The sequence below is a fragment of the Mytilus galloprovincialis genome, chromosome 1 (genome assembly GCF_965363235.1).
Source record: "Mytilus galloprovincialis chromosome 1, xbMytGall1.hap1.1, whole genome shotgun sequence".
NCBI classification, from domain to species: Eukaryota; Metazoa; Mollusca; class Bivalvia; order Mytilida; family Mytilidae; genus Mytilus; species Mytilus galloprovincialis.
The window spans coordinates 105,313,658-105,328,286 of record NC_134838.1 but is presented as its reverse complement, the minus strand read 5'-3'; the positions used below and the strand labels follow the sequence as shown (position 1 = coordinate 105,328,286).

The following is a 14,629-nucleotide window of genomic DNA, read 5'->3' as shown; positions in this document are numbered from 1 at the left end:
CACATGCCCAATACAGTGTGGGACTAACCAAATTAGTCAACACACACCCAATAAAGAGTGGGACTAACAAATACAGTTAACACATGTCAAATAAAGTGTGGGACTAACCAAATCGTTCAACACATGCCCAATACATTGTGGGACTAACCAAATCAGTAAACACAAGCCCAAATACAGTGTGGGCCTAACAAAATCAGTTGACACATGCCCAATACAGTGTGGGACTAACCAAATCAATTAACACATGCCCAATAAAGTGTGGGACTAACCAAATCAGTTAACACATGCCCAATAAAGTGTGGGCCTAACCAAATCAGTTGACACATGCCCAATACAGTGTGGGACTAACCAAATCAGTTAACACATGCCCAATATAGTGTGGGACTAACCAAATCAGGTAACACATGCCCAATACAGTGTGGGACTAACCAAATCAGTTAACACATGCCAAATACAGTGTGGGACTAACCAAATCAGTTAACACATGCCCAATTAAATGTGGGACTAACCAAATCAGCTAACACACGTCTAATAAAGTGTGGGACTAACCAAATCAGTTAACACATGCCCAATACAGTGTGGGACTAACCAAATCAGTTAACACATGCCCAATAAAGTGTGGGACTAACCAAATTAGTTAACACATGCCCAATACAGTGTGGGACTAACCAAATCAGTTAACACATGCCCAATAAAATATGGGACTAACCAAATCAGTTAACACATGCCCAAAACAGTGTGGGACTTACCAAATCAGTTAACACATGCCCAATAGTGTGGGACTAACCAAAACAGCTACACATGCCTAATAAAGTGTTGGACTAACCAAATCAGGTAACAAATGCCCAATAAAGTTTGAGACTAACCAAATAAGGTAACACATGCCCAATAAAGTGTGGGACTAAGCAAAATCAGTTAACACATGCCCAATAAAGTTTAGGACTAATGTTGCTCATATCTTGTTCGTCCAAGATAATTTTTTCTCTATACTATTACAATACTTACCTTCCTGTAACTCCTGGATTTCCTCTGTGAGTATGAGATCTCCTATGACAGGTTGTAATCCATGTTGTTGAATTCTTTGTGAGGTGACAGAATTCCATAGATAACTCTGGTAGGCATGTAAATACATTAACTTTGTATTCCTAGCTATCTGCAACATAAAATTACATTTATTTCAAGACACTGGTAAGCATCTTCATTTGATTCTGCAGTAATAATATTCATGTATTATAATTAACAACAAGAGGCTGTCAGAGTGACAGCAAACCGGATTTCCTGCAAAGATCAAACCCTAAACAGTATTATGGACACTACATTCAAGCTTAAAACAGCTCTGAGTTTGGTTGCGATTGAATATTTGACACATTATGGTCCAATATCCAAAGTTAAGTACATTGTTAGAATCTGCATATCAAAGAACCCCATGAATTCAAATTTTGAAGGGATGAAATGAAACATAAATTTGATTTAGGACCTTTTGGACCTCAATGTGGACTAATTTGATAAAGGAGCCAACAATCCAAAATCTCTATATACATGGTTAACATAGGCATTTCAAAGAACACCATATATTCATTTTTTGTTGAAATCAAGCAAGGTTTCATATGAGACTCTGATTTGGACCAACTTGAACATTAGTCACCAATATTGTTATATATTATTTAGGTTTATCTGTTCATTACACTGTTGTTATATACAATTGAATTCTAATACACAATTGATACCTGTTATGACAATATGATTGTCTTGTGAGAAGGTTCATATTGAATTTGATTCGATTTTTAATTTTTGGTGTTTTAACGCCCCTTTAAGCACTGCTTTTGGGCTAGTTCGTGGCCACCAGTTTTTATGGTGGAGGAAGCCGGACTGTCGGGAGAAAACCACCAACCTTGGAGAGGAAAACTGACAATCCTAGTCAATTAAGATTGGAGTTGAGTGCACCCGAACAAGTGGGGTTCAAACTCACAACCTCAGTGTTGACTGGTTAGTGATTACAGTGGGAACTAATTAAGACTACTCGGCCACCAAGGCACTTGGTTCATATTGGAACATTAAACCCTGATTTATAATATTTTTAAGTTGTTGATGGACTTATCTGTTTATCATACAGTTCTTGTTTACCTTTTGAAAAGCATTACAAAAGTTATGTTTGTTAGACTTGAGTTCTTTGAGGATAGTTTTCTCTATAGCATTCTGATTTGGTAATCCTATCAGAGCTTCAACTGGATCTTTATTTCTTTCCCAACATTGACGACATTCTACTATTCTACCAGTTTCTGAAGAAGAAAAAAAACATATGCAAACAATACAGTTCAATGGATGATTTTTTAGAATTTATTTGTTAAAAAAAATGCTTGCTTGATATTTTCACCCATCAAATGAGAAGGTACTTATGAAGAGGTATATAGCTCTATCATTGAAAATAGAAAATCATATGGTACAATTGTCAATCAAATTTTTAATTCTCATGTATCTAAATTTGTAGATTCTGGCTGTTGCAATTATGCAGTTTGACAAATAGAGAGGAAATAAGCTATTCTTTTTCAGCTATTAAAATTAACCGTACCACAAAATAAGTCATGGCAACAGAGCATGACAATATATTGTTGGGACCTCATAACTAGTATCTAGTATCTATTAAACATATGTAACACTAACCACCAGGTCTTGGTTTTAAAATTAGATTCACAGCCTCTTCATAATCGTTCTTTAATACAGCTCTGTAATAGACATACCACAAATTTCTTATAAAATTAATATCAAATTATCTGTTAAACTTGTGTAACATTTAACCTGATTAGGAATAACAACCAACACCAAGCATACAGAATTCTTTTCCCATTAATCAATTAAAAAAAAAAATCTTTTACGTTTTTAAGAATTTAAAAAACAAATGTTGTTCATAACAAAAAGGTGAAGACCAGGGGAAGGGAGTTATGTAGTTGTTTATATATACACGAGGTCACTCAAATCATTAGCAATGAAATCATAACAAGCTTGATACTTGTTTATAAAGCACTAGGAAGGAACATAATGTGGACCTAAAACCTTCAAATGTCACAAACTTTAGGAAAAAAAATTATTTTAAGCATATATAGGCATGGATTTTTCTAATGAATGTTTTAGAAAATATTTTAAAAAGATCAAACAGTCAAGTATGCACACAAACGCTTGAAGCTGCTTTAAAATTTATTTGTATTTCTCATATATGTATCTGAATTCCATCAAATCTCAATCAAAGATTAAGTTTCACAAATGTGAAAGTGTTATCATTGACAAAGGCCTGCAATTAACTCTTTGGGTTTGTTTTATAAGGATTGAAACCATTCTTGGCAGAACTTATATGAATTTCATATAAAGAAACTTTTTTTTTTACTATAGTTTTTGTTTGTTTAATACAATGGTTTACCTTCCAATGTGGTGTGTAGGTATCGATGTTGTACCAAATCTCTGCATACCAAAATAATTAATAAATCCTTTTTCTTTTAGTGACATCATTGATTTATCTAATGTTTCGTCATCTCCAGTTATATTCCTAAGAAAATAGTGCAAACAATAGTGAACTTTAATAATAAAAAATAGTCTGTGCAAAAACAGAACAAAGATGCAAAAGGCATACAAACTATATGCACATTTTATGTGATTGCCATTATGAAAATAATGCCTGTGCTAAAATCTCTATGAATACAGTTTTGTTCTGTATCAACAATTGTTGATACTAGGTCAACACAAGACGAAACAAGGAAAAATGCTGAAAAGTGAATATTTTTTGGTGAACACTCTGTAAAGGGCAATAATTTTGTTACGAAAAATATTATATATTGATTGCTGTAAGTATTATAAATTGGTTGCTGTAAAGGGCAATAATGTTGTTATGAAAAATATTAAATAGTATTAAGGCTCAGACTGATGTCTGATGGCATAAGCTGAACCCCCCTTCCCCATTGGCCTTGATGGTTAACAAAGTTTGTCATGAGAAGAAAAGATTTAGATGATAACATAATGTTGATTGCTTTAGCCCTATTTTTGACATTTTTACCTATTATGTCTGTTTGTTTTGTTCATGCATCGTTGTCAATATAATGGAATTTGATGTGACTGTCATACAAGTGAGAGGTTTAGCTAGCTATAAAACCATGTTCAATCCACCATTTTCTACATAAGAAAATGCCTGTACCAAGTCAGGAATATGACGGTTGTTATCCAATCGTTTGGTGTGTTTGAGGTGATGATTTTGCCATTTGATTAGGGACTTTCCTTTTTGAATTTTCCTAGGAGTTCAGTATTTTTGTGACTTTACTTTTTAATAGTTTTCAATCTTACCTCAGAACAATAGTAAACTTGTTGCCTTGGCATTTACCTAACCTCAGTGGTTCATTTACATATCTGTAACACAAATAATGTATGTAAATACAAAGTTAAATAATTAATGCTTACTAAATTCATTCTTCACTTCCATTTCAAGCAGAAGATTGCTTGGTTCCTATATATTTTATGGTCCATAGTTATAACAATAGATTGGTTGTGGTAAACCTCCAATAACAAGAATGTGTCCCCAGTACACAAATGCCTTACTCACACTATCATTTACTATGTTCAGTGGACCCTGAAATTGGGGTAAAAACTCTAACTTGGCATTAAAATTAGAAAGATCATATCATAGGGAACATGTGTACTAAGTTTCAAGTTGATTGGACTTCAACTTCATCAAAAACTACCTTGACTTTAACCTGAAGCAGGACAGGCGGACGGACAAACGACGAAAGGACTAACAAACGGACCCACAGACCAGAAAACATAATGCCCCTCTACTATCGTAGATGGGGCATAAAAATATTTTTTTTACCAAAAATGCGAGATAGCCTTATATTTCCTTTGTATACCTTTTAAAGTATACAATGATGTAATGTCTTTCATATACTGACCAGGTCCTCATTTTTATCTGTTGGTGAACAAAAACTGGTAAAAAAGTTAATTCTCTAAGTTTTATTGGTCATATCTGTAGAAGTGCAAAGACGTTTTAAACTTGTCATTTATGTAATGATCTTTATTTCTTTTATTTCTAACTGCACTAATTTATATCTTTTCTTGCTCACCTGTAATTTCCAAAATGCATATACTTCATTCTTGTGTTTAATTCTTCTAGTCTCTCTGCAAACATTCTGTAAACAAGAATATAAACGGTTTTTAAGACCAATATTTTCTTAATGAAATTGATGAATGTAATCTGAAGGAGATATAGTTTTGAATAAAAGGAATAGTTAGTTCTCCCAGTAATTATATTTTCCCTATTCTGTACTTTACTTATTTACCTCTAACTCCTGTCAGTATTTGTTGGTGTATTTATAATGAATAGACTAAAGAAACTGAATATTCAGAAAACACATGTTTGTAAAATTATCACAACTTATTTCTGAAACCCTTTTTGTGTTAAAAAGACTTTTTTTAAGAGTATTTCACCAAAGAGTTAAAACTATTTGAGAAAAACTGTGTATTTGTTAAGCTGACCAGTACACTGTTATTTCTTTAGTCTTTTTGAATATTAGAGAAATATGATTTTTTTACCTATACACTGTTATTTCTTGAGAAGTCTTGGCTCTCTTGTCTTTAGTACCTGCATACTGGAATAAGTTTCTGTTTACACTGAAAATAAATAAATATATAAATTACCTTAAAAATAGATATGCATTTTTATATATAAAACAAGAATGTGTCCACAGTACACGGATGCCCCACTCGCACTATCATTTTCTATGTTTAGTGGACCGTGAAATTGGAATAAATTCTCTAATTTGGCATTAAAATTAGAATGATATTATCAAAGGGAACATGTATACTAAGTTTCAAGTTGATTGGACTTGTATTTTATCAAAAACTACCTTGACCAAAAACTTTAACCTGAAATTTGCACTATCATTTTCTATGTTCAGTGAACCGTAAAATTGGGGTCAAAACTCTAATTGTGCATTTAAATTAGAAAGATCCTATCATAGGGCACATGTATACTAAGTTTCAAGTTGATTGGACTTCAACTTCATCAAAAACTACCTTGACCAAAAACTTTAACCTGAAGCGGGACAGACGGACGAACGGACGAACGAACGGACGAACGGACGCACAGACCAGAAAACATAATGCCCCTCTACTATCGTAGGTGGGGCATAAAAAGTATTCATACTTTACCCATACATTAGGAATCACCTCATGTTTAGTTTTTTCCATATATTATTTATACTGTGTACTACAAAATTAAGCTGTCTATTAAGGGAAATAAAATATTGAAGATTTAATCAAATATAGAAATTCTCATTTAACTCTCACTTGAACACTATAGGCAGATCCAAAAACAAGATACACAAATACAAACTTGCATTGTGGTGATATAGAAATCAAATATAGGATTATGCATAACAACACTACACAGAGATGTGAAATACTAGTAGCATAATTTGTGTTCCTAATTACCTCTGACTAATAACCCAAAAATTTCAGGCCTTTCCTGTAATCAACCAATTTGCATAGTAACTTAGCCATTGCTGATGAACTTTATTAGTCTTGACAAACTACTGAAAGAATTTTGATATTTAAAATATATGAATCTATCAAAGTCCCAACCATGCTTAAGTATTAACTAACCTGAGAAATCTTGCCATATCATTTATAGCTGACATTGTATCTCGGTTTTCTTTGTACAGGATAAACTGACAGTAATTTCCTCGACCTGCTGGCCACTCATTTTTCCATCTGTTTTTCACTGCAAGGGATTAAAGGGAAAATTCGCGATTTTTTTCTTTAGTTTAAATATGTTCATAATGACATAATATATATATTCACAAAGTTTTATCGCTAAATGTGCAGTAATAAAGGAGAAATTCAATAATTAATAAAAAAAATATTAACTACTTCCTGTAGGTCGTGACGTTTTCTCCTGGTTTTTGCATGCCGGGATTTAAAATACAATCATTAAAAGTCTTGGTTTTTAATCATATTTTAACGTAATCGTAAGCGCGCCGATGACTTATGCTTTATCTAATAACCAGCCGATAATAAGAAGATAAAACGCACAGACGTGCAATTGTACACATTCATGAGATAAATTTTCTATGTTAAACGTATATATTCGAATTATTTTTTTAGACAACACAAAAAGTTATAAAATTATTTTTAATGAATGCATTTTCGGACTGATAAGGTGAACAAATTAAAGTACAATAATCTGTAAAGACAATATGTTGGTGTACTCTTATTGACCTTTTACTATCTCTGCTATGACTAGGTTTATACGATGTGTGTATTCACGGTTCTGTGGCAATACTCGTAGATGGCTTGTTTAAAGGTAAATTGTTATTTGCACTTCGGTATTTAAGGCAGCAACCATTTGATTTTCTGGGGGGGGGGCTATGGGGTTTTTTTCTGGACAATTTTTTTTTTTCACCTGTGGCTAAAAACAATCTATTTTTTTCGCGACAAGTCGAAAATAATTTTTTTCTTTCTATTTTAGCATTACATATAGTGGCAGCTGAGGGTGAAACAAACAATTTTTTTTTCTCAGAATCAAAAACAAATTATTTTTTTCTCCAAAAACTGGAAACAAACTTTTTTTTCCAAAAAAAAACCATAGCCCCCCCCCCCCCCCCCCCCGAAAATCAAATGGTTGCTGCCTAACCACGCCTTTAGGGCACACCTTGCCAGGTGTGACTGTCTATTCGGATCAGTGGATTATTTATATAAAACAAGGGAGCATTTAATACACACATTAAAAATACAGGTGACAAATAAAAATAGATCGCCGTGGAATTATTTAATTATATTTGGTGCTATTATTTATTTGAATTCAAAAAAAATAATTTACTAAGAAATAAACAGTTTTCGGTTAAAGACGGGAAACTTAATTCATGTGTCAGAATAAAATGATATACACCTTGATTTAAGTCTCATAAAAAGGGGAACTTAGAAATTAGAAATAGCTTCACCAAATCATTTTGATTGTCTTTATTAGGCAAAAAAATGTACGAGAACACTTACATTTAGACTTTTGAAACCCATGTATTAATTAATATCTGAAACTATCTGAAGATAACTCTACCGAAGCGGAATATAATTGTACGAATATAGAAAAAAAATGTTTTTAAATCTTTTCACATTTATGATTAATTATTGTTATCGATTGTTCATTTAATTATACTTAATTAGTACCTTAAATATGTCTACCGCTCGGCATTAAATATTGGTGTGGTAGGAAGGGATTATTACATATAGATTATATTATTTGGATGAGGATTTGAGCTAGCCTATAAAAACACATTAATTAGTTAACATACATTCGAGACCAAAGGATATTAACTTTGCTAATTCAATTAACTTTTACTCACATATATTTCTCTTATGATTTGTGCGTGCTTGTTTCTATAGGACAGTGTATATATTGTCCCAAAATTAATCCTAAAATCGTAACTAAAAATGTCTTGATCGGAGGTTGATAGTAAAAAAAAAAGAGGTTGATAGTACTAACAATGGTTCCAGTCCGGTCAAGAGAGGCAGATTTTGACGAGTATGGTCAATTTGGGTACGCACTAGAGTCAGAGTATACCGAAGAAGAGCTCCATAAAATGGAAGCTGCAGAAAGTTCCCGAAATCAAGATATCCTTAGCAACCCTCGCCAGTTTAACACAGCCGGATTGGTGTTCGTGTACTAAATGCATAGTTATGCCGTTATTGACCGGATGTCTTTGTTGCCCCGAATTTACTCTCTTTGATGGTAATATTGAATTGGGTGAATGCAATAGTGACAATATCGATTTCAGAACAGTTTGTCTGAACCCGGTTGTTCTTGAAACTAGCTGTATAAGTTTTCCGAGGTACAAGCGCCATAGAAGGAGAGCTCCAGACGTACTAACTCACAGCCATGTTCACATTTAGTTGAATTATACAATATACTTTTAATTTTGTTCACTGTTGAAGGCAATACCGTGACTTATATAGCTGCTTAAGTCCACTTGATTTGGGTAAGTGTCTCCCAAGTAAACAAACCACAACTTCTTATTTAATCAAATGACTTATCTTTTTGCGAAAGATTGGTATGCAAAAGTGCAAAGTTATAAATGGGTGTCTTGCAATATCGAAGTGATAATATATTTGTCAGATCTCTTATATCTTTGGACGAAATCAAACCATCATGGTATATTCTGCATTTGTATAGACCGAAGTGTACTAAATGATATTCATATTATACATGTTAAATGAATGAACAAATATTAAACCTATCTTTTTATTGTTTTCCGCCCATGTCTGCTCATCGCCAGAAATAAAGTTTGTCGCACGAAAAAATGGTATTAATTCCAGAGTCAAAATTTAAAGAACTTATTTTCCATGTTTTCTGGTATTGTACGAAAGAGAATTGACCTAACAAAAGAATTGCTATCTTAGGCTGTTAGTAACACATGTAGAGCAGAATGTAGGACAGAAAGTCACAGGACAAAAAGTCACAGACAAAAAGTCACGGACAAAAAGTCACAGGACAAAAAGTCACAATTCATTTTTTCTATTAATTTTCTTGAAATAAAAAATGCTTATTTCCACAAAAATATTTTTGTATTTTTCTTGAACTTTTGTATATAAACCAACTTTGTAAACAAAATTTATCAAAAAATAACAAAGATAATCAAATAATTGTTAAGAAAACAAAAGGTCAAAGTGGCTTGGCACTTAAATGGCTTCATGGTGCCAAGAAATATATCTTTTGCATCATTAAAATTAAATAAATCTTCATTTTTCAAGTATAATGACACATTTCCTAAACTTCAATATGAATATATGTATTAAAAAGTAAATATTTCAAGATATTTATCTTATATATTCAAATAATTGTCAACAAATTATTTGTGACTTTTTGTCCTGTGACTTTTTGTCCCACCAAATTTGTGACTTTATGTCCTGTGACTTTTTGTCCTGTGACTTTCTGTCCGTTTACCGTAGAGCAGTGGGTCGTTGTTGGACATATAAATCTTAGAAAGTGTATCATCTGTTAAATTTGCAAGTCACTGAAAGGGGAAGTCCCATACGGAAATAGGTGTTGAGGATGATTTTTTTTTATCCAGTGACACATATTACATGCGTATTCTTGAACGTTTGATACATCATTTACTCTCAAATTGCAACCAGATGCTCCGCAGGGCGTAGCTTTATACGACCGCAGAGGTTGAACCCTGAACAGTTGGGGCAAGTATGGACACAACATTCAAGCTGGATTCAGCTCTAAATTTGGATTGTGATTAAATAGTTGACACAGCATAGGTTTCTGACACAGAATGAATGTGTTCTAATGAACTTAAAATTTTTGTTTTCTCTTAGAGCAATTCACTATGCTGTTGAATATTAATCCTCTCAAAAAAATGTTTGAAGAAATTTTCTTTTTTATTTATGAAATTTCAATGAGAAAAATTGAACCCAATTTTTTTAATCACATCCCCCTTTCCCTTATTCCAAAACTAATCTCAATTAAAATTTCTAATGGAGTTTGCAACAATAACTACTCATTTAAATACATCATAAAATATTAAGATGTAAAAAAACTGCTTGTTATCACTGAATGGTAAAGATTATTTTAATTTATCAGTTGGTAGTAAAAAGTGAATATACATTGTATATTGTATATAACAAAGATTTAAGTTGATTCTGGACAAAGAAAGATAACTCCAATTAAAAAAAAATCTTGCTATTGCACAATATTTTGCAATTAGATATTTCTTGCTTACTATTCTGGACAAAGAAAGATAACTCTAATTAAAAAAAAATTTGCTATTTCACAATATTGTGCAATTAGATATTTCTTGCCATTGCGCAATACTGTGCAATTGAAAAGACTTGCTATTGCACAATACTTAATATAATAATTTTAGATCCTGATTTGGACCAACTTGAAAACTGGGCCCATAATAAAAAATCTAAGTACATTTTTGGATTCAGCATATCAAAGAATCCCAAGATTTCAATTTTTGTTAAAATCAGACTAAGTTTAATTTTGGACCCTTTGGACTTTAGTGTAGACCAATTTGAAAACAGGACCAAAAATGAAGAATCTACATACACAGTTAGATTTGGTATATCAAAGAACCCCATTTATTCAATTTTTGATGAAATCAAACATTGATGAAATCAAACAAAGTTTAATTTTGGACCCCGATTTGGACCAACTTGAAAACTGGGCCAATAATCAAGAATCTAAGTACATTTTTAGATTCAGCATATCAAAGAACCTAACTGATTCATTTTTTGTCAAAATCAAACTAAGTTTAATTTTGGACCCTTTGGACCTTAATGTAGACCAATTTGAAAACGGGACCAAAAGTTAAGAATCTACATACACAGTCATGACAGTTAGATTCGGCATATCAAAGAACCCCAATTATTCAATTTGGATGAAATCAAACAAAGTTTAATTTTGGACCCTTTGGGCCCCTTATTCTGTTGGGACCAAAACTCCCAAAATCAATACCAACCTTCCTTTTATGGTCATAAACCTTGTGTTTAAATTTCATAGATTTCTATTTACTTATACTAACGTTATGGTGCGAAAACCAAGAAAAATGCTTATTTGGGTCCCTTTTTGGCCCCTAATTCCTAAACTGTTGGGACCTAAACTCCCAAAATCAATACCAACCTTCCTTTTGTAGTCATTAACATTGTGTTTAAATTTCATTGATTTCTATTTACTTAAACTAAAGTTATTGTGCGAAAACCAAGAATAATGCTTATTTGGGCCCTTTTTTGTCCCCTAATTCCTAAACTGTTGAAACCAAAACTCCCAAAATCAATCCCAACCGTTCTTTTGTGGTCATAAACCTTGTGTCAAAATTTCATAGATTTCTATTAACTTAAACTAAAGTTATAGTGCGAAAACCAAGAAAATGCTTATTTGGGCCCTTTTTGGCCCCTAATTCCTAAAATGTTGGGACCAAAACTCCCAAAATCAATACCAACCTTCCTTTTGTGGTCATAAACCTTGTGTTAAAATTTCATAGATTTCCATTCACTTTTACTAAAGTTAGAGTGCGAAAACTAAAAGTATTCGGACGACGACGACGACGACGACGACGACGACGACGCAGACGACGCCAACGTGATAGCAATATACGACGAAAAATTTTTCAAATTTTGCGGTCGTATAAAAATGAAAACTTCCAATTGTATTTATAGTATTTGTATTTTTATCCATCTGATGATTTAACTAAAGCCTTTTTCAACTGATTTGTATAGTTCGTTCTTCTTCTTCTTCTTTTGGTATACTTCTTCTTCTTCTTTTGGTATACAATAGTCTATCGAATTCGTTGATTACATACTGTTGGCATACGTGGACTAGTCTATTTACAAAACTTTTACCCCAATTTACACAAAATGTATGTTTCTTTCTTATGTTCAATGCATACATGTATATAATTTAAATTGCGCTATAGTTCCGTAACTTTCTATCCAGGCGTATAAACGAATCGTCGGCAAATGGGTACATTTTTTAAAATCAATATTTCTGGTATGTTCCAATCTGTCCTTTACTATTGACAACGAGTTTATATTACATTTTCCTAAATTTACCCTTGGAAAAAATATGTAAAGAGATTTTTATTTCTTCAAATCTTTTTTTTTGTATTATTTATATAAATAATATTCTTAACACCAGAAATGTTATTTATAAACAAGAGTTAAGTAATGACTAGTATATAATATCACTTTCGGACACGCAAGACAGAGATGTATATTATAAACCTGATAGTTCAAAATGGAAAGTTATAAGTTATCGGCCGTGTACACCGATCAATACCCACAGAAGTGAAACGATGCATGAACTTGCAAGCCCGACAGGAAATCGCTTGAATACCTGGACGTGTCACCTCACACCCCTCACAATACCTTTGGGAGTAATACCTAAAGCCATGCTGGTGATCAGATGAGGGAAGATCCGAATTTATTTGAATAAAGTTTATTACTTTTAAGAATTATGAACGAATTACATTTTCGAAAACAATTTTCACGGAACACTTATTTATGATTTGAACTTTGACTTTTTAATTAATTCCAATATTAACAGTTTAAAAATAACAGACTATGGTTATTTAAAAAAAAATTAAGAACATTTTCCGTATCAAGTTAGTTAGTCAGATAAACCAACCGTACGATTGACAAGATATCGACACGCAATTACGACTGCATCGGTTACTGTAGTTTTGGTCCTTTGTGGTTTATAGACATATCGTGATTTTTGATCGTAGAAGATGACAAGATGGCGGAACGCAGAGAATTGATACTCAAAATTTAAAATCGATGGTGATCTCTTATCTAGCGGAATAAAACTTTAATATCTATAAATTTGAGAATTTTTATACAGAATGGACATAATATCAATTTTTGATTTTTTTGCGAAGTTTCCCTTTAAGTTTAAAATGAAAAAAAGATTATTAATTATTACCCAATAAATAGGTCTTTTCACCCTTCTATGGAAAACCTTTTCATTTTGTTGAGATGACTGTTTTTTTTTTATACTGCTGCTATAAAAATATGATTACGAATATTTTAGTCTCAATCAAGGGCCCTTGATAGGCAGCATAACATTATGATTTCGTAAAACATGTTCAAATTGAAATGAAACAGTAAATGTTTATACAGTTCTAAGTTCTAACCTACTATATATATTCCTTTATCTCATATAAAACATGATATTTGATATGATATGATACATGATATTGAGATATTTTTGTTAAGCAAACATATAAAAATGATTTTTGGAAGATATTACACTCTCAAATCTCACAGCATATAACCAAAACACCTTGTCAGTGAAATCTTAGAGCCTTTAACCAAAACACTTTGTCAGAGAAATCTCTGTAAATACTGTTTTTTCTTGCATTTGTAACCTGAGAGCATAATTCTACATACAAAATCCATCTTCTATTTATTAAAGCTAATCAAACTTACTCTTAGTATTAGCCTTCTTGACAACTTTAATGACTTTTTTGTCATCTTGGGTAACAGTAGAACTATCTAAACCAGGAAACTTAGATTTGATTGTCTGATGGTACTTGGTTCTAAGCTCCTTGTCATCCATGTTCTTGAAAAAAAAGTTTTAAATATTTAATTTATTGACATATAAAAATAAGGAGATGTGGTATGGTTACCTATGACACAGCTGTCTACTAACATTCAAATGAAGTGCCTGCCTGTGAATGTTCACTGCCTTCAGTTAATTTTTTTTTATTACTTGTGAAATCTAATTTCCTACTAACACCCAAGGTTACAATTCTTCATAAACTTTGTCACAATCTCCAAAAAACCATGATAACATTAAATATGTGCTTAAATAATTTTTGGTCAACTTTCTTTAAATTTTTTAAACAGCCTGTTCTATGAATTAGAATGGATAACATAAAACTTTAGTAATTCCATTTTAGTCATTTTGATGATTTTTTTTAGCATTGAAATTAAATTGCTAAAGCCTCGGTCACACCTTACCGGATAGCTCGAACAGACCTCTAACGGATAACTTTTTTTCAATCTGTTCATGTCAATTAGACGTCCGTTCTTATCCGTTAGACGACAGTCCATATTCGTTTCATGTCTGATAAGCGTATGTTTTATC

At 32.2% G+C, this 14,629-nt stretch overlaps 1 protein-coding gene across 2 annotated transcripts in view; it reads right to left on the bottom strand.

Annotated features, from left to right (window-relative positions):
- The window catches only part of LOC143048642 (pseudouridylate synthase 7 homolog), a 36,125-nt gene that overhangs the window by 9,867 nt on the left and 11,629 nt on the right, over nucleotides 1-14,629 (bottom strand). For both annotated transcript variants that reach the window (XM_076222432.1, XM_076222438.1), the window contains exons 5-13: nucleotides 13,969-14,101; nucleotides 6,640-6,757; nucleotides 5,569-5,646; nucleotides 5,100-5,165; nucleotides 4,327-4,389; nucleotides 3,413-3,538; nucleotides 2,662-2,723; nucleotides 2,125-2,279; nucleotides 1,006-1,153 (exon numbers count right to left, since the gene is read on the bottom strand). In XM_076222432.1, coding sequence (XP_076078547.1) covers nucleotides 1,006-1,153; nucleotides 2,125-2,279; nucleotides 2,662-2,723; nucleotides 3,413-3,538; nucleotides 4,327-4,389; nucleotides 5,100-5,165; nucleotides 5,569-5,646; nucleotides 6,640-6,757; nucleotides 13,969-14,101 — 949 coding nt within the window. The remainder of the gene's footprint in view (nucleotides 1-1,005; nucleotides 1,154-2,124; nucleotides 2,280-2,661; nucleotides 2,724-3,412; nucleotides 3,539-4,326; nucleotides 4,390-5,099; nucleotides 5,166-5,568; nucleotides 5,647-6,639; nucleotides 6,758-13,968; nucleotides 14,102-14,629) is intronic.